Source organism: Buceros rhinoceros, unplaced genomic scaffold, assembly GCF_000710305.1.
Source record: "Buceros rhinoceros silvestris isolate BGI_N320 unplaced genomic scaffold, ASM71030v1 scaffold750, whole genome shotgun sequence".
NCBI lineage: Eukaryota > Metazoa > Chordata > Aves > Bucerotiformes > Bucerotidae > Buceros > Buceros rhinoceros.
The window spans coordinates 29,948-50,164 of record NW_010391071.1 but is presented as its reverse complement, the minus strand read 5'-3'; the positions used below and the strand labels follow the sequence as shown (position 1 = coordinate 50,164).

The following is a 20,217-nucleotide window of genomic DNA, read 5'->3' as shown; positions in this document are numbered from 1 at the left end:
TCAGTATAATGGGGTTGAATACATTTTTAAAAGGTGGTAGCTATTGATTACTTAATGGAAAAAGTTAGTATAGAGAAATGCTGAAGCAGCCCTATTTAGTGCTCTCCAGTGCAACAAGACCATTATCTAGAACAGTGGCAATCATCCTGTAACCCTTATTAATATTTAATAGGGATGAAGCAACACTGAAGCACACCACAAAATAGCCCAAGGCTTCTGCACATGTAGGATATAAGGTTGTTTCAAGGGTCAAAAAAGAATAACTGATTTCCCTGTGCTCAAGCTGTTTATAGGTAAGACCAACAATAAACAATGTTTTTCCTCTTGTTCCTTTTAAAGTATTTGCAGCACATCTGCACTTTAATATACAGTTATTCCTACTAGACATCCTGAAGTGATTGAATGCAACAGAAAGGTCAGTGTATGTTTAGAGATCACTATGTGGGACTATTCTATACTTCCCAACATTGCTGTGAATCCCAGCCTCCCTCTTTCCATCCCTCCTGCTCCGTGCTGCAGGGCACATTTGGCTGGGTTGACAAGCCAGTGAAAGGTGTTAATCCTGTCTAATAGAACCATAATCCTTGGGGCTGAGTTTTTATATCATCTATTGAGCTAACCCCCATCGCAGGATATTGTTCATCTACTTAATAGCAAAGTTCTTTACGGGAATTTTAGCTAAAATTAAAGTGTACAATCCAAACTGTCCTTTTCAATTTCACAAGGTAAAAACAAACAAGTAAACCACAATGTTTAGCCAACAGAGATTTTCTGAGAGATTACAATCAATTAAAAGGAGAGCTCTGTGATTTTTTTTCTTTTCTTCACACACCCTCCCTCCCCCCTCCAGTGAACAGCGAATGTCATTTTACTTGTCCAAAAATATTCACAAATCTGGGTCAGCTTCTTTCAAATAACCTTTGGCTGGAAATACTTTTCAAGTTAGATGTGCCCAGAAATGTAGTGGAAATAAAATGATGTTATTTCTTTTTCTCTTAAACTGCACTGCTTAGAACATGGACAAAAAATGTGGGTGCACTTCCCTTTTCCATCTGGCCATGCTCAGGCCTTTCCCACTGTTATGTCCACATTAATTTTGGGGGAAGGGTGGGGGAATGGAGCTGGTTAAAAAGTAAGTTTGGGAAAACAAGGAAGGGAAACAGCAAGGAGCTTTATTTTCAGCTCTGTTCCAAGGGATGCTGATTTTCTTCTTCTCAAATGGAGATTTTTAAGACATTTTTAAGACGTTAAGTATTTTCACATAGTTTCCTGTAGCTTTTCTTTGTCATTTTTTTTTCCTTCTGCAAACTATTTTTAGTTTAAAAGTGACTGTGTATTAGAGATAACGAAGCTAATTTGAATAGTAACCCTGTGATTTATGAGCAGGACAGAATGAGATTGGGCACTTCCTGGATAGAAACACTGAGGGGAGTTATGTGTGTGCTCTGTCTAGCTGGTATCATTTTGATGAATTCCTTCTTTGACATCATGGTTGTGAAGCTGAATGCCACCTCGCCACCCTGTGTGGCATCAGGAGCCTGACACTGTTACTGCTGAGTCCCGCAGAGGACTAACTGCTGCCAGGAAAGGAGAGCACAAGGAGACAGAGCAGCAACAGCAGATTGTTGGCTGTGGGCAGAATGTGTACAGGGCTGTACCAGCACCCAGAAGCTTTCCAGAAGCTGAAATTTTTACTTAGGTCTCAGCTTAAACAGGTCTTTAGTTTTCCAGCTTTCCAGAGGACAGCATTACTGCAGCATTACTAACACTGCCACCTGGGTAGGGAACTGGAGGATGGGCACAGCAAGCGCAGTGTTCTCAGCAGCACTTGGTGTTTCAGCAGTTCTGCTCCTCTTACCATCACCAAGAGATTTACCCTCAGCTTCTCTGGAAGTGGGTTTGTGCCAGCATTAAGTGTGTCTGCAACACAAAGGCAGGCAAAGGGACTGGCTATTAAATCAGTCTTTTCCTCCTCTTTTGTGCCCAAAGGATGGTTTACCTCAGTTGCCTCTGAGGCTACCTCATGAAAACTCTTGCCTGGTAGAGAACATTGGAAAGCTGTAATGGTAGAGCAGAGCCAGGAACTCACAGGCACTTTTGAGGCTTGTGGCATTCCCAGATGGAAAGTGAAAGGATGTAGCTGAAGATGCCAGGGGAAAGGGGCATGATAGGTGCTTTAGAAACCTGGGCAGAGATGAAAAGATGGCTCCTGTGGCTTGGAGGGAAGAAGGCAATGGTGCGAGGAACTGACTTGGCTGAAATCATGTGGGCAAGGATGAATAAATACAGAAAAATCTCCAACCAGGTAGTCTGAAATAACTTAGGCGTTTTTTCCCTCCAGAGGGGATTTTCAATACTCAGAAATACACTGAGATGACACTGCATAGCATACAATAGTAAAACCCACTTCAAGAGATCTGATACTGCACTAGAAGACTTTCATTTAGTATGGAAGAGTGAAGAATTTTTTAAAAAAGGAGTCATTCTGGATTTAGCTATAAGTATTGGTGAAGATATAAAAACAAGCTCGCGCATACACTGCAGAGTCGATAAATATCTGAATTCTGACTGTCATTAGGGCCACACTTAAAGGGACTTCTGACTTGTCATCAATGCCAGTTTTATGCAGTTTTCCGCCACAGGCAGTGCAGTGTCAGACAGTCTTGCCTGGGCATGTCTGGAAGGTGTTTCTGTGTGACCTCTGTCAGGTCAGACAAAAATCTGCTATGTCACTTCCCTCCGTACCATGTCAACTGTCCACACACAGGAAGGGTGAAAATTGGTAGGAAGTAATAGCAATCCATTCGTAGTCTCTTCATGCACAGATCACATGATGCAGCCTTTCTTACGTGTTGTGGCACAGGGAAAAATCCATGTACATTTAAAAAACAGATTTTTGAATTGGAGGATTGGGAAATAAAACATGGGGCCTGTCTGATTAGTCTGTTACTTACTCTCTCCGCAACATATGCATTTTGAAAAAAATATATTCATAATCCTCAACAGTCCTTGCTGATTCCTGTTGGCAAAGATCCGTAAATGGTCTACCCAGCTGCAAAAGTAAACTGTATAAATTGCCACAGCTGACACCGTCATAACCCACTCTATAGCTCATACAATATTTATCAAAACACCGTTTTTTCCAAGCTCATGGAGAGCAGTCTCACCTCACTCGTAGGTTCCTGTGTACTGTTAATGTGAAACTGATGTAGAAGAACTCAGTCACATCAATGATCTAGTTAGTATTTGAAGCAGTATTGGTTCTCTTACTCATTTTTCTGCTTCTGTCTGTACAGTCGCAACTTTTTTTTCCCCTATAGTCACCTCCCAGTTTGTTTCCAACTGGCTGTAGCAGTTCAGGGTCCAGTGATCTGGGAGGAATTTTTAACACAAACAGGTGACTTGACAGTTATATTTGAGTCTTCATAACAGAAGAAAACACCGTCAGTGAGTCAAGATTTGTTTTCTCTTTTTTTACAGCGCACGAGCAGCTTTGGAAGCTTTGACCGTTTCAGGCATCACTCGATATCAAAGACAGACGATTCCACTGAGGTCTGTATAACAGAGTTTTATGGTCTTCAGTTTACTTTCCCATGACAGTTATGCAAAAACATTGGGAAACCATTGTGTAAATTTTACACTGGTGAGAACTTTGCACGTGTACCTGGACCTGCCTGGGTGATTGAACCCTTGCCAAAATGAACAAGAGAATCACACCTAAACTTTGGTACTTTGATGGGAAGATTAGAAACAACTTTTCAAAAAGACAAAACTGCACTTCAGATTGGTGCATGGCCCAAGTAACTAGCATGTGTATGCAACCCACAGATGTGTGTCATGTTTGTTTTCAAGAACCTGCATAAGTCCATTCCATTCTTGTTTGGATTAAGGTCAATAAATAATGGGAAACAACATTTTCTAGCATAACATTTCTTTCTGTCATTTACACATACAGAGTTGTGCTGCAAACCTGTTTAGCCACATGAGTCCTCAGGAAAATGTCTATGACTGACTTTAGTTATCCTAGTTGCATCAGTGTCCGTAATATTTTTCTGTAATTCCTACTCCACTACACTGAACTTCATTTTCACAGTGAGTTGTTGCTTACTTTTTTTATTTCAAATCAGATATCTGAGTTGGAGACTATAAGTGACATTGGAGATGGAGTACAAACTAAAGCAGCAAATAATGGAGGAAGTTTGGGTAAGAAGATGAGAGCCATTTCCCTTACCATGAAGAAAAAGATGGGTAAAAAGTACATCAAGGCACTCTCTGAGGAGATGGTAAATACTGTTTGATGGTAATACCTGTGAAGTAAAATCATTATGTGCATTTTTCCTGATTATGTTTCAATTGTCATCAGTTATGACAATCCATAAAAACATGGTAACACATACTGAATTAAAACAGCTTTTGTATGTACCCTTTCTTTCGTGTGCATGTGAATGCACACACACACATGCATGTACACAATTAAAGCATCACACAGTAAAGATCCAAGACAGACATAGGAGTTTTACATCACTGAATTTAGCTTTGTCATCAAGGAGCATGTGTGTAAGTATCACCGAAAAAAATCTCCTGACATGGACACAAAGGAGTTTCGGAGGAAGCCCATCAGCAGTCTGACACTCAACCTGTACAAAACGCTTCATTACGAGAATTTATCTTTCAATACAAGAGTTATTTCCAAAGTCCATTTTGCAGAGGTCAGACAGCATCCTAAAGCATGACAGCCTATATGCCTTATCTACTTTTACCTCATCTAATCTTAGTGAACCTATCTTTATTAAACATAAAACCCGTAATGCTTCAGACACTGCAAACCCTGTTTTCTCAATATGTTGTGTCAGTGAGTTCCAAATTTAAAAAAACATAAGGAAAGAGAACTTGTCATACTTAATCATCCTAAAAAACCTAGCTAGTCTGCATCCTATCTCACACACGTCAATATCAAATAAGGATGGAAAATAAATAAGAAACTTCACAAGTAGAAAATAGTGTTTCGCAGTTTGGACAGTTTTTGAAGGTCAGAGGCAAGGATTCCCAATTCATTAGTTTGGTTTGAATATTTTGCTAAAATTCAAGAGGTTACAACCCATGATTTTTATTTTCAAAAAACCAGAATTTCAACATTTACCTTCTGCACATTTACAGCAATGATTCACGTGACAGAAATTCAATGACTTACCTGATTGGACACATATGTAGCATAATCTTCATTCCTGACGGAGATTATGACAATCAATACCAGCCCACGGATTAATGTATGGGTTGTGCTGCTGACTGGTGTAACAAGCACTGTCCCTGCTGAGAGCCAGTATAGTCTTTCATTTCAATGCTGTGCCCTACACGTACCTGTATGGATTTCTACTTCATACATGCACTGCCATCTTTGCTTGATTTCATCAGCCAGCTGATGAATAATTATTTTCCTAAATATAACGTAAAATTCTAAGTCCTGCAGGATCTTTCAGCTGCATCAGAATATCATGCACATTGACCTCATGATGAAATCTGCTTGAGAAGTTCCTTCCTTTGAAGGTTCCTCATTATTTCATTTAGTTGTTACATCGTCCCTAACTTACCTGTGATTGAAATATGGATCTTACTGTTTTGAATAGACTGTGATTCCTGAGGTGTGATTTAATGTCATAAGCTCCAGGAGCCAATTTCATACACCATTAGATTTTGCAAGAGAAACATGCATCTGTTAATCCTGAAATGCTCTGGATTTTCAGGCCCGTGTGTAGGTCGGGCAATGTGGTGAGTGTGGTGCTAGAACACACTGGTGCTGTACACGGGTGCAAGCTGTCTCCAGAACGCCCTGGCTTGGTGCCAGCCTGCTGCCAAGCGCCCATGATTTTCAGAATTTCAATGCAAAACACAGCTGTGTCAGCCAGCACCTCACCACGTGCTTTCAGAACGAAACTTTGTATTTCCTCCTCTGAGACAATCCCTATCCGGCTACCTGCGAATTTCCTGTTCCAAGTCTTTGTCCCTGCTGTAGTATATTGCAGTCCTCTGAGATGGAGAATCAGTTTAGCTGCTTGAGCAGGAGTGGAATGAAGTGAGTGGGGCAGAGAGGAGATGGGGGATTTCTCCAAAATCATGAGGTGCTAGGGGTAGTGCCGGGCATCCTTAGTACCATGCACCAACTTCTAAACTGCTTTTTCTCACAGAGTGGTTCTTAATAAAGTGTGTTAATCTCCAATGATGATTTAAATGAGAAAAGAAAAAGTATTTGTGAAAATACAGCTCTTGTGCATAACCTCTGATTTTTGTGTTAAAGAATGAAGAAGGAAAAGATGACAGTGATCCTGGTAGTGGAATACACACTGAGAAGGTCTCCCTAAAGGCCAGTGACTCTATGGAAAGCCTCTTTAGTCTGAACAGTGGCCAGAGCTCATCTAGTAAGTACATATATACATATATACTTCTTATTCAGCTACTGGATCAATATTGTCATTGTCCAAGACTGAGGTATCAGAGGTGGTGATCAAAACTGTGATAGTAGAGAGCTCTTCAGTCTGGCAGACAAAAGCGTAGTTTGATTAAATGGGTGGCAGCTAGGGTAGACATATCTCTCCAGACATAAGCTGAGTGTTTTTAACAGTGGAAATATTAACCGAAGTAAGAAAATAACACAGATTATAGGGGATGTGGCTGGCACCCATAAGGTTGTAATCACTGGGTGCAGCCACACAAGCATCCTCGCTGGAGGCAGTGGCTGTGAGTTCATCCTTCGCCCTGCAGATGTGAAGCAGACAAAGGGAGAGCTCTCTATGAAACGATGGGAGATGGGGGCCTGACCTGACAGCTCCAGGTCATGGTGCAGAGAGACACAGTCTGCTTCTCCACAGACCCACAGAAAACCCTCCCCCTACAGGGTAATCTCAGTTGAAGGGCAGATGAAGCTCTGATGAGAAATAGAGTTTGCCTCCACCTCTCTATCTGTTGCTCTGCTGTGGACATTTGCTGGCCAGCAGGCCACAGCTGTCTGTGATGACTTTGCTGTGCCATCACTGCAGGCACCACGTGAGCCCTAAGTGGGGACTCGAGCTGCAGTCCAGACCATTTGCACTTAGTAGTTAATCTGGCCCTGAGACGGAGCTGTGCACTTAAGCAATCATCTCAAACAAAACCATTTTTATGATCATTTTCTGTGATGTGATTTGTGAAAATTGTATACGGGAGTTTACTTCCAACACGCTGCTGCTCTTATCTAAAAACATATTTGGATGGGATATTGCAGAGCTTGCTCAAATTTGCTTGAATTACTCTACTGATATTTTATTGCTCAACTTGGATAAAATGACAGGCAGGAATGTTAGATAAGATTAAAATTTCCCTCTGCAATGCAGGTTCCTTTGATGTTTCAGCTAGCTCTATAATGAAATAAAATAACTTCTACAGTACTTGTTTTCATCTCTCTGAATAAACAGGAGAAGTTCAGCAGAATTAATTCCCTAAATTGCACATTTGGAATACATTTTATCAATCTGCAGAGGTAATATTTCAAAAAGTCTGTAAGTAAAATGTGTAGTCTATTAGTATCATCACCAAAAAAAGATTATTGTAGGGAAGATATTGAAGAAAGATCTCCTACCTATTTTTCAGTCTCTTGCAGTATGCTTTTTATTGAATGTATTTTTCCTGGAATGTGTCAAAACCACACAGAATGCACTCCTTCTCTAAGTCTGTGCTTTGGAACACTTTCCTGTCAGCTGCTGTGCAGAATTGCATGTCTGGGCGCTTGGTGCAGGACATCTCTCAACTTGACTGTCTTTAAGGTGGAGTGACCAGCTGCTCAGATGGAACGAGCAACAGGGACAGCCTCCGGTTTGATGACGAAGTCCCTTACAGCGGGCCTTTCTGTGGTCGAGCCAAAGTTCACACCGACTTCACACCGAGTCCTTATGACACTGACTCTCTGAAAATCAAGGTAAGACAACCACCAGAATTTCTTCTTTTCCAGTAAGAATGCCGTGGGGGCATTGCTTACACGTAAAGAATATGTTTACTAATGCGTTCTCAACTGATAAGCACGTGTAACACTTGTAAAAGAAAGACCAATCTGGTTTTGCAATGCTTCTGTAAGGATTTTGTATAGATGATGCTGCAAAGCCAACCGCTGCTAAAGGTTTTGTAAGGCATAGACTCCGGGTAGGTACCCGATTGTGGTATCTACGTGGATATCACAGCTTTCCTCAGAGTAAAATATGTGTTGCTTCTCACACACTAGGTCTGGAGTAAGAAAAACTTGAGTCTCATGCGATGAGGAGCTGTGTCCCCAGCTTTTCCAGTCATAACCAGCGGCACCCATTGCCTTTAAGGAAAACTGTTCACCTTTCCATTAAGCTTTTCTTCAAGTATAACTTTGAACTATGAATTTTCTCTGGCCCTGATATATGGCAGGGGTGTCCAGGCTGTGTGAGTGAAAAAGGAGCTCCAGATGTGGGCCCAGTTGAACATTACTGCAAAAGTCCAGCCCTTTTCTTCTCCTTCCATGCTCAGATACACTCAATATCAACATCCCCCAGACTACTCATGTCTGTAATCCAGACTTCCTTTTTCCTCTTTGTAAACACCTTCATATCCAGACTATATTCACACTTCGGCACCTTTTCTTCTTCTTCACAGCCTCTTCTTTTTGTCAGAATCTTCCTCTGTATCTCACTGCAGTCTCGCTCTCCTCCTCTCTGGCCTACACTACAGCCCGTGCTCTGCCAGTACTGGCAGTCTTCACCACTTGCCCTCCACTTCCACCCACACCTAGGGCATGTCTTTCAAAACAGCTTAAGTGGTCATGAAATGCCAAATGTCTGCTGGTTCCTTTTTTAGTCAGCGGGGTGGTGTACTTTGGAACTGCAACCCAAGACTTAGGTTTGAAATCCCCTAAATTTATCTCACAAAATTTCTGTACCTTTTGAATCTGAGTTCGAAGTGTGTCTGCTGCACTATTTGGCACAGCTCCACTGCCTAACCCTGACCTGCATCCACGTCTGAAGTTCCTGAGCCTCCATGATTGTGCAGAATGATATGTGTGCTTATACTTTGAGCAAATGTTTGTTTAGTTTCCATTTCAAACCTGTTCACAGGTGAGCTCCATACTCTAATAAAACTGCCAGACCACTGGAACACAGTCAATTTTATACTTGGGTTTGTAACAAAACTAGGGTGACCACTTTACTTGCAGTTTGTTTACCAGATCAGAAAAGATTCAGAAGTCTTGGAGTTGTTAACAGATCTGTTAACAGATACTTTGGCAAACTTTTGACTTTGTAACAGAATGCCAAACACAGTGTGTTTGTGGGCGTTTGAAAGATTTTAAAGACTTTCCACACTTTTGTTAATTCTGTGGTACCTGCCCAGAAGAGAGGACTCAATTCTGAGGTCATGGGACCAAGCTGTGTAGAGGATGTGACTTATAAGGAAGTCTTTTTACTATGAGAATTACTCAGAGCAACAGTTTGGCCGAGCTGAGACCTTGGTTCCCACAGCATGGCTGTGAACATCTTTACCAAAAGGCCCTCTTGGAGTAGTTGTGTCGTCATTCTTTTTTGCACTCACATTTGTGAGTAAATGCACACGAGTGGAGAACTGAAGCCTTCGGATCTGTCTGCTAAGGGTGCCTTCCACAATTTTCTCAGTCAACTGTGTTAATAATAGTGGGAATATTTTTCAGTCCTTGGGGAAGGACAGACAGGAAGATATTAAGGGAGTTACATTTTCTTTATTGCCTTTGAGAAGTGTAGCCAGTGTATTTTAATGTAAAATGGGTAAGAGTCCACCTTTCACATTGCTCAGCTATTAGTTTTTGAAGACCCTTGAGATGTTGGATAATAAGATTATTGAGTAAATTTTTTGGCTCACATTAGGGAAAAAACCTCACAGTGTTCCCTTGCTTTTTGCCAAAGCTATAACCACTATCCATGGCAAAAGTTGATTGCTGATGCAACTCTATCCCTTATCAGGGACCAAGGGGAGCACAGCAGTGGTGAGAGGGGCTGCTTATGCTCACCCCTCCTTCACAAATGTTTGGAGATAAGGACTAGCGCCATTTTCTGTAAATATTTTGCTGGGATTTTATAAAAGAAAGGAACTAAATATAGGGAATTTTTAAAAGTTATTTCACACTGACTAGTTAAGATTCTTTGCTCTCTGTGCCGGTTTTGGTCCATAGAGGAAATAATAACAAACCAGATGTGTAACCAGGTGTGCTATTTTTTATTGTTCTAGAAAGGAGACATTATAGACATCATCTGTAAAACTCCCATGGGCATATGGACAGGCATGCTGAACAACAAAGTAGGAAACTTCAAGTTCATTTACGTGGATATTATCTTGGAAGAGGAAGCTGCACCCAGAAAGATAAAGTCACACAGAGGAAGCAAAAGGAACACACCTAAAACATTGCAAGAGATCCTGGATTGTGTTCACCTGCAGGTCAGCCAACATGTTCTCAGCTGTATTTGAAACTACTCATTTCTGTGTGTTTAGGTTCGAATGTCATTTATAGGCAGAAAAAGAAAGGCAGGTTTCGGGAGTTTTGGTGTCAGCAAAGCAAAGCAGCTTTGTGTCCAATGGCTTAGAGAACTGCATTTTTCAATGTCATCTTGTTAGGCTAAGAGACTCCACACAAAGAGGCTCAGTGGTGACTTGTAATCACTGTAACCTGACTGCAATTCTGTGCCTAGGCTTAGAAGGTGTGTGACTGCACCTTAGGGACAGAACTGCAGTCTTACTCCGGTGCCAACATTTAGAACTTGGGTTTCTAACTTCTCGTGATCTTTAGGGAGCAATAGCTTTTTGCACTATGCCCATGTTGCATCTCTCCCTCTCTGCAACCCTAGTTCTTGACTGGGTGTCAAAGCGTAATTAGGTCATGATTTACAGGTAACATTTTTAATAATGGTAATTGCTTTGGTGCTGATGCAAACACTCCTTTCCCTGGAGTATGTGCAGAGTTTCATATTCTGTCAACACACAGCTCACGGGGGACCATGTGTGACACAGCACGGCTGAGGACTCCCTCACCTTCTCACCCTCACATTTATCAACAGGCTCCTTCTGTGGACCCAGCATTGGAAGCACTCACGGGGTGACCCACAAAAGCCCAGATACTCAGCAGATTAAAACATTTCTGGCAGAGCTCTGTCCTGGTCCAATTTGCTGCCAGAATCTGTTAGACAATGCAGGCACAGATGTTGGGATGGCCAGGAGGACTCCCAGGCATCTTCCGTCTCTGTCACCTCTTGCTCTCCAGCTCTGGTTTTATGCCGAAGGCAGGTCAGTCAGACTGGAGAATGGAGTCCATTTCAACCTAAGAAAAAAGTACAAGAGAAATTGTGCTTATTCCTCTACTAAACATAGTGTTTGTTCACATGAGAGGATTTGCTTGTTTCTTTTTGTAGGAATATGCCTCAACCTTCTTGCTAAACGGCTATGAAACTCTAGAGGACTTAAAGGATCTACAGGAAAGCCACTTGATTGAATTAAATATTTCAGACCCAGAAGACAGGGCAAGGTTGTTATCAGCAATTGAAAATCTACAGGATTATGACGGTAAGTGTTTAAGATTTGTCGAGTCATGCGCAAGTTTTAACTGAAGAAATACATTTAAAGAAACAGTGAATCTCACACTGATCTGTCAAATGATTTTTCTTTTAAATATGAAACATGGAGTCAGACGCTTTTCTTATTTGTTCAGATAGCAAATTATACCTCTCTTCTAGATACGTATATGATTACTAGTAACACATGACTGATTTAAAATTTATTTATAAGTGCTACACCAGAGATTGGTAGCAAGTACTGCTTAAGAACAAACTTATTTATGGTTGGGGACCTAACCCCCAGAGAGGTTAAGTGACTTTCCAAAAGTCACAAGGTCTGTGCAAGAGCAGAAAATAAAACCTCCCAAACTCTGCACTAGTATCTTAAACAAAATTGAGCTTATTTCAAATACCTACAGTGAAGGTTTTTCTTTACATTCTTTAAACAACATTCTGCAGAAGCATACAGCTTTTCCTTCCCTCACTTGATCCCACTCTCAAATCCTTATCCAAATCAGTCTCTTTTAAGAGTAAGGTTTTGTAAAAAAAAATTTAAATAGATGCTAATAGCTGGTTTGCATTCTTTTCTCAAAATGAATCTGTGGAATTCCAAAAGCTGATCATATGTTGTGCGTATATGAATGAGTATTGATTATCATCACATTTTCTTCACTTGTTCCTTCCACTGGGAGTGGAAAAGCTAGGATACAGGACAGAAAATAATATATATACTATACTATATTTTAACGATATTTCCAGCCTGACTTCTGATTTCAAATAATTTATGTCAAATTCCTAGAAACTACAGCTAAGCATCTACTTAATTAGACACTCAGACAAAACAGGAGATATTTCTCTCTTCATTAATATTTGTGCATATTCACCCTGATGCTGAGCAGTCATTTCATCAGATGTGCACTCACATTTGAGAAGCATCTGAAAGAAAGAAAAGGAGGCCTGGAAAAGCGATGTCTCCCTAGGATATTTTGATACCAGTTCTTGTCAGGTGTCCACTTTTCACCTCCTCAGTAGGTAGCTAGCTTTCCAATTCTCACTCCAGCACACGTACATATGTATGAACATAACTGCATGCACTTATATACCCTATGTGCTCTTTGGGTTTGTAAGCATGTCTTTGGCTACCTCATTCATTCAGCTCTCCCTGCAGGTGTTCTCTAAGCTCCCTCCTTGTGTCTTTACTTGGTTTTTACCTTGACCTTGGTTTTTACCTTGACCTTGGTTTTTACTGTACATTTGGGCTTTTTTGGGACCCCATTTGTACATGCAGTCTTTCCTGTTCTTAGTCAGCATCTAGGGAAAGGTAAGGTTCATGCAAACATCTTGGAGAGGTGTTACACAAGTTGTCTTTGACCACCAGGTTCAGTAGTTCTTCCTGGTCTACAACTTTGTATGATGACAGGCTAGAAAAGGTCTCTTGGTATTAAGACTGTGTAGAAGTAGTGAATGAAAGAACGAATCCGGGAGAAAATGGTTACATTTTCTAAAAATTGTATTGAGGGATCTGAAAATATGTTCCTTTCCCTAGCCTGCTCTTAAACTGAGGATACGTGTATTTATTTGTGTAAAATTCTTGGTAACCAGCCTTGCTGCACTGTGCACATTTTATTGTGTATGTTTTTCTATACTGATATTTAACAAAAAGAAAAAAGCTAGATTGTAATTTTACAGGTTTGCATCAGTATGAAAAGCAAAACCAAAACATGTTTTTTAACAGACCACACGAGTATCAAACTATTCTAGAGTAGCGAGGATATGATTTACTATTTATATATTCCTGTGTAACAAAATGCATAGCAAGCAGCCTTAGACACCTAACTGTTTTAGAAGATGACACCAAGTTTTTCTCTCTGAAGGTATCTTAACACTTAATATTCTACATACACCTGTGGAAGAACGAAACACTGAAAATCAATATATTTAATTATCCAAACAGGGTTCTTCCTGATTGGCAGTACTGGATTAAGTCACCTCTCCATGAAAAACAGAGTCCCTGATGTTACCAGTACAGTAGTCTAATGGTTTGATATACCATGCCAGCTATAAGCATTAATTTAAGTCTAGCTGTTTCATAAGACACACGTATATTTTAAGGGAGGCCATGCATAAACACTTCCCTGGTTTGGGATATTGTCTTGAATCAGGACTGAATCAAATCCTTGCCTTGTCTGGATTCCAAATGTTCATAGCATTTGTCATGTGACTGGTAGGGACAGAACAGAATTTAACAACCTGCCCTAAAAAGGAAGATACTAAAGACTAAAATTGATAGAAGCTATCTGTTAAGTTGTTATAACGAAAGATGGGGTGTCAAGATGATCTTGGGGATAAGCTCAGCACGAGTCTGACTTCATCCAAATCATTTGACCTCTTTGTCCTTCTGTCGGTTTGATTGGAAAATTGGGTTGAAAGTGCTGGGTGCTACTGTGAAAGTGAATTCTGCGTCTGAACTGAACTTTCCTAAGTCAATATTTTATTTTTTCCTAAATGGGCATGACTCAGTCCAGCATAAATGATTTTTTAATTAAAATTGATTTTCTGCATTGCTTACAAGTGAGCAGCATAATTACCCACAGCTACAACATAATCTGTTTACTGGCCAAGAGTATTCTAGATAAAAGTTCAGCACTTTTCCAGGTAAAAGTTCACTCTTTTTACAAGCTTGGTGGAAAAATATACTGAGGCCGTAGACCACAGTTACTGTTCTAAGCCCACCTTTCTCACAGAACTTGGAAGACTTCCATGTCTTAGCACTGTATTCATGCCTTCATGAAGTACTTGTTTGATTAATGGATGCAGCCTCAGGTACAGTCCAGAATTGAAATGCAAATGGTTTCTGAGTTTTTGTGGCTCTGCTATTACTCAGCACAGCCAAGTGTGCTGGAGCATAGCCTCGTTTTACTCTATTCTACTATTAAAGTAGTAAAACAAGATCTAATATTTCTTTAATGTGATAGCTGATATCGTGAAATGTCCAGATGTTTTTACAGGGCTTTTAATTTCTTTTTCTTTCCTTAGCTTTTGCTTGACATTTATTGTATGTTACACTAAGTGATTTCTTCATGCCACATACTTGAGACTATAACACTCATGTTGCAGAATAACCAGTTATCGAGTTTTCTAACCGAAAGACCTACGGCAATAGTTTCCATATTACATGCTTCTTAAAGTCATGCAAAATGTGGGATTTCTGGCCGTGACAATCTTTTCATTTTACATTTGATCTACACCTGAATGAATTTGAAAGCAAAAGCTTTAGCTATCTTATGCCAGGAATTAAAAAGTTAGTTTTGTTTAGCAAATGCTACCACATAGTGGTTTTTTAAACAGATTTTGCTTCCTGGTATTGCACTATCTTCTCTCTAGCTTTCCTGGAAGTCCAGGCCAAAATTCACCATCTTCAAGTACTTCATGTAGCAAGGCTATCCTAGAACTGCAAGGTCTTGTAAATCACTCGTGACCTTCCCCTCCTTCCCAGATCTCTTTTTAGATTTTCTATAAGTTGATTAGACCTATATATTTGGGATAAAATGATTGGTTTCCACGAATTCATGGCTGGAGAGGAAAAAAGAGCTCTTTTTCATAAAGTATTTCTTAATAGCTTTCCATTCTTCTCCCAGATGGCTTCTAGACAGGAGGTGGATGGATGTGCTTTTGTAGGATGCTATTTTTAAAGTGAAGCAGTTGCTGGATGGTTAATGAATAAAGTAATAAAAGAAGTTTGGAACTTTTTCTTGACCGCTTCCCAGGACACATGCTTGTGTGTGTGCAAAATAGCCTTGATCCTCTTCTCACTTAGATGATGTAAGTTCAAGAGGTTCATTCATGAAGTCCAGTGTGTTACATTAGTCTGAAGATACTCTGAGTTAAAGAAGAATTAGACTTCATTGGATATGTGCATGCAGTTCATTTTATGGGGTGGGCGGGGGAAAGCAGCCTGTGTGCAATTTAGGGGATAATATTTTATGCTTATCTCCCCAAATCCATTTCCTTAGCTTACTTTTCATATTTAAGTGCCAGCTCACACTCCAAATCCCACTACCAGATAAGGCTTCTTCCTGATTTATTGTATTTGGACAGCAAGATATCAGACAGCTGAGGACATGACTTTCACATCTCAGTTGCATTCCTTATGTGAGGACCTAGCATCAAAAGTACCATTTTACATTGGGCAGCCCCTCTACGTATGTGGGATTACACAATATGATGTCAAGGTCTAATAGTCCTCAGAGAAAATCTCCCTTTCTGCACTGTGGTGCAACTCATTGATCTGAACATAGTATTTCCAGATTTTCCAAGGAACCTCATATTCATCCTTGCATGAATATTAGTATTTTTCACCCTTTTTCAGGCACATCCATTTGCTTCCAGATTTTAGAGAACAAAGAAGCTTATTTCTGTTTTTACCGTAGACTATCCTCTCACATCAGCTCAGTATCCCTCTCAGAAAAGCTACGCCACTGACTTCAGTGAGCACAATTTTTTAAGTTGCATGTTTTTTAAATATCCACAAAAGGTTTACTCCTTTGACTCCCCAAAGTATTGCATGTGTGTACAGAAACATTTCAGATTTCTCTGCATCTTTTTCAAGACGTTATCACAACTTACTACTTAAAAATGATCCTTTCTGAGTTCAATGGTTTGTGAGTTTTCATTTCACCTTAACACTTCGGTGGTCTTACAGGTACAGGCATGACAGGTTGATACATGGCCTTCATACGTACCTAGGAGATCTAACATCAGCCTTGAAGACACACTTTGTTCTGTTTAGAAATTGTATGGTGCTGCTCAGTACGGAACTGCTGCACCTTCCCGGAAGGCACACAAATGACTCAGCCTGAAGCATTGTGCTTCTCGCCCAGTCTTCCTTCCGGGCAAAACTCATGCATGCAAACTCTCAGAGGGCACTCTCGTGGAGTATGGCTTGCTGCTGGGTGGCCTTCTCTTCTTCCAAGACAAAATCCAAGCCTCTTGTCACTCATCTGGTTTAAACTGACATAACCACACAGGAGTCATTGAGACCTCTTTACATTCTTGAGTTGAATTGCCTTAAACCCAAGTTTAAAGTGCTCTTCTAATCAGGACTTTAAACTCATTAAAAAAAAAAAGCAGGGGGAGGGGCGGAAAGCTGGTGAAGGAAAAAAGAGGTCTATCCCCGGCATGTGTCATGCACATCTATGTCATTGAATAATAAATATTCTTTTCAAAGATTTAAATAGTGAGGAAGATAAGTACACATCACACATCTATTACCAAGGCTAAAGGCCTCATTTTTGTTTCAGAAGTCTCAATATGATCCTCCTGTCTAAAGTAGTACTAGAATATATGCGTCAAAATGATTCATATCTTGGACTCTTCTGGCCATATCATACACAACAGTGACTGAAAACTATTTATCTTATATGAAACTGTTGTACTATAGAAAAGTGATAGGACTTCCATTTGTTGATAAGATAGTTATTTCTGATGATTCTGCAACATCTAACAGCAGTTTAATTTTATCAATTACTGTTTCTTGTGCTTTGTATCTTTCTTCTGATGTCCAAAGATTGAGACAGCAAAATTACCTTTACTAATGTGGACTTCAACATATGTGTGTTTTAGAGAAAGGAATAAAATAGAACTGAATGTAAAAAGCAAAAGCTAAAAAAAAAAAAAAAAAAACAAAAACAAAACCCAAAAAACCCAAAACCACAGTTTCTTTTCTCATGAAGCAACATCTGAAGTTGCGTGCTACACATATTTATAATTCTCAAGATCCTGTTCAAGTGGTTTAGTTGTTACTGCATATCATTTAAAGCTGCTTTAAAGAGAGAGAGAAAAAAATGCCATAGTATGCTTTCAGTCTTCTTAAATATGGGGGGGGAGGGGATCTTCAACTTTTTCTGCTCGGAATGAAAAATAGAAAATACAGTATTTTTACTATCTCATACACCAGAACATTTTTTCGTTTTCAGTTTTCCATGTAAAAACTTATTCTAGTGTTACAGGAAGAGACAGAAGTTTTACTCTCCTGTATGTTTTCTAAATAGAAATTTATTATTCTCCTGACCTATATTCAGATTAAAAAATATCTCAGTTGCAGGCTTGTCTGTCTTTTTCCCTGAAACACACAAGGGAAAGGCATTGCTACAAAAGAATTTAAAATCTGTTGTTCACATAGGAGCTGCTCAGATTATCACAACCAGTTACAGGGCACTAATACACTGACTGAAATTGCATTTTCTCTTTTAATCCACTAGTTACTTGGTCTTCTTTCCATTGTAAAACAAACAAAGTATATGGTGATTCCTCTTTGACCTTGAAAATGTAAACAGGATTAACACTTTCTAGGTCACTGCTTGCCGGGGCAGCAGATGATGCTAGAGAAGCTGATAAAAAGTACCAGCAAGCAGCATTAGGCTGAGGGGATTACAGCGGAGGGCAGGGCAGCCCTGCCTGCAGCTGTGCAGGAGGACTTCACCCAGCCACCAGCCGAGCTTTGCCAGCCCACGGCAACCAAGACCTAGGTTGTCTTTGCACCAGTGGGATGGGCGCAAGGAGCTAATGACACACTTTAGACAAGGCTTTACTGGGGCATCTGCTGTTATTTGTGCTAAACTACTTCTGTTGCTACTAATAGCAGCAGTAATACCTTCACTGGTGTAATGCCTTTTGTAATTCCATCCTGACTTAAATCAGAAATCAATTGGACCCTATGCGATCGAATATTTTCTCTGGAAAGGGAGATAACATTTGACATGACAAACTGTGTTCTGTACAGTGAGAAGGAGATCAAACAGATACAGTTATCAATTAGATCTGATGAAAGGTGTACTCTTTCAGGCAAGTGTGATTAACAATTAATTTGTTTGGGAACAAGGTGAGACTTTTGTTTTTCGGGAAGTACTGAAAGTGTTATTTTATTTATTTGGTATGTAAGCTAACACCTATAACCTATTCATGCAAATATGACTGAGTTGTTGAATTCTTTTCTTCAAAATCAGAATAGTTTATTAACGTAATCAGGCAACTGAAAGTTAGAAAATATCAAACAGAATTAATCAGTCCAAACAAATCTAAAAGACTTCTATCAACACCTAGAAATCTATCTATCTCAATATAACAAAATGCTTTGAGAAGAAAGTTCATTCACGTCTCACACAATGAAGACAGGTCCTATCTGACTTTCCTGCTCTTCCATCTCAGTAGGTTCAGAGCAAAATATTCCAATTTTTAATTTCTAATTTATTCTTTGTTATACAATATAACACAAGGTATTTTTTTAAAAGAAATTCAAGTTGTAAATCTTTCCTCTGATGTCAAATCTTATAATTTCCAACAACTGAAACAAATGTCTGTACAAACTTACCTCGTGGAAATTTTATAATTCTCGGATTCTACCCTGGAGCTAAAGTAGATTAAGATTTTCACGAAGGATAAAATCCTTCATGAACTAGGGCTTCCATTCGGCCTGTACGTGAATTGAGACAGCTTAAATCTGACCAAAGATCTGAAGTTAACTTTTTAACCATTGAGTAACAACTCAAGCCTAATAAGAGAACTTTCCTTGCAAAAGGTACCATTTCACTGAAGGGCTAAAACTTGGAGTAAAACCATCTGTTTCCTGTGAGATTTGTTCCTTATACTTTCTTTGGAAAGCAACTTACAGCTTGAAGTAAAAAAATAGTTACAGGAGGGTGATGAGGACAACGATAAGTAAGAAAGGGAAAGATGTTATATTTTATAGCTTGCTTTCTGAAGAAATTTACTGTGAGTAAACATCATGTCTTTTACAGCCAGAAAATACGAACACGAATCTCAACCACAAGCTATATTAGATTAATGATATACAGGCATATCCTGTCTGCAAGGCACCAGCTTCCTGAGCTTTTTTTGAGAGGTCTGTCGACACTCTCCCTGAGTTGCAGATTTCTGAGTTTGAATAGATTAGTCATACAGCAGCTAAACAAAGACAAGCCATTTGCAACATAACTTGCTTCCACTTAGTTTTGGAACAGTGGAACAAAAAACCATCAGCAGGAGTTTGGCATCTTAGCTTTCTCTGAGGCCTTTGTGTTTTGGGAAATAACCTTTTGCATATTAAGCTAAGCTTAGGAACTTTCCATCAGCCACCCACCCCCACTGAAAAATCCAGTGCTTTAGAAAACCTGGTTACCACATCTTTATGCTGAACACTTCTGAAGACACAGTGCACAGTGTAGATAAAATGGTGGGGCTTACATTCAAAAGAGACAACATCTATCATGCAATGTGTTATAAACAATGTGCAGAAGGCTACAGGATTAATTACATGAGTCGGCTCTGGAATACATCAATGTGGGAGGGAAAAAGCTGCCACCTCTACTGTGGGCGTAGTGACTACACATGGTGAGTGTTCCACCTGTGGACAGCCTAAAAGATCTCAGTCTAAAGGATGAGACCAAAGTTTTCAGCATTCATCTCTGAGCAACATACTGCAGGATCAAAGTCAACATCAACATCAATTTAGATGTCGCTATACTCATGTAATCATATTATAGTAGTTTTATAATGATGTTTCTGTTTCTGATCGACAAAAGATATTCATCTAGTCATGCGTATATTACCAGCTCTGTTTCTGCAAGTCTTCAAGATCAGTCATGTTGCTATCTCAAACTCT

At 39.7% G+C, this 20,217-nt stretch overlaps 1 protein-coding gene across 1 annotated transcript in view; it reads left to right on the top strand.

Annotated features, from left to right (window-relative positions):
- The window catches only part of SAMSN1 (SAM domain, SH3 domain and nuclear localization signals 1), a 34,990-nt gene that overhangs the window by 14,263 nt on the left and 510 nt on the right, over nt 1-20,217 (top strand). The window contains exons 2-7 of the mRNA XM_010139847.1: nt 3,481-3,552; nt 4,128-4,283; nt 6,293-6,413; nt 7,794-7,945; nt 10,243-10,449; nt 11,418-11,568. Coding sequence (XP_010138149.1) covers nt 3,481-3,552; nt 4,128-4,283; nt 6,293-6,413; nt 7,794-7,945; nt 10,243-10,449; nt 11,418-11,568 — 859 coding nt within the window. The remainder of the gene's footprint in view (nt 1-3,480; nt 3,553-4,127; nt 4,284-6,292; nt 6,414-7,793; nt 7,946-10,242; nt 10,450-11,417; nt 11,569-20,217) is intronic.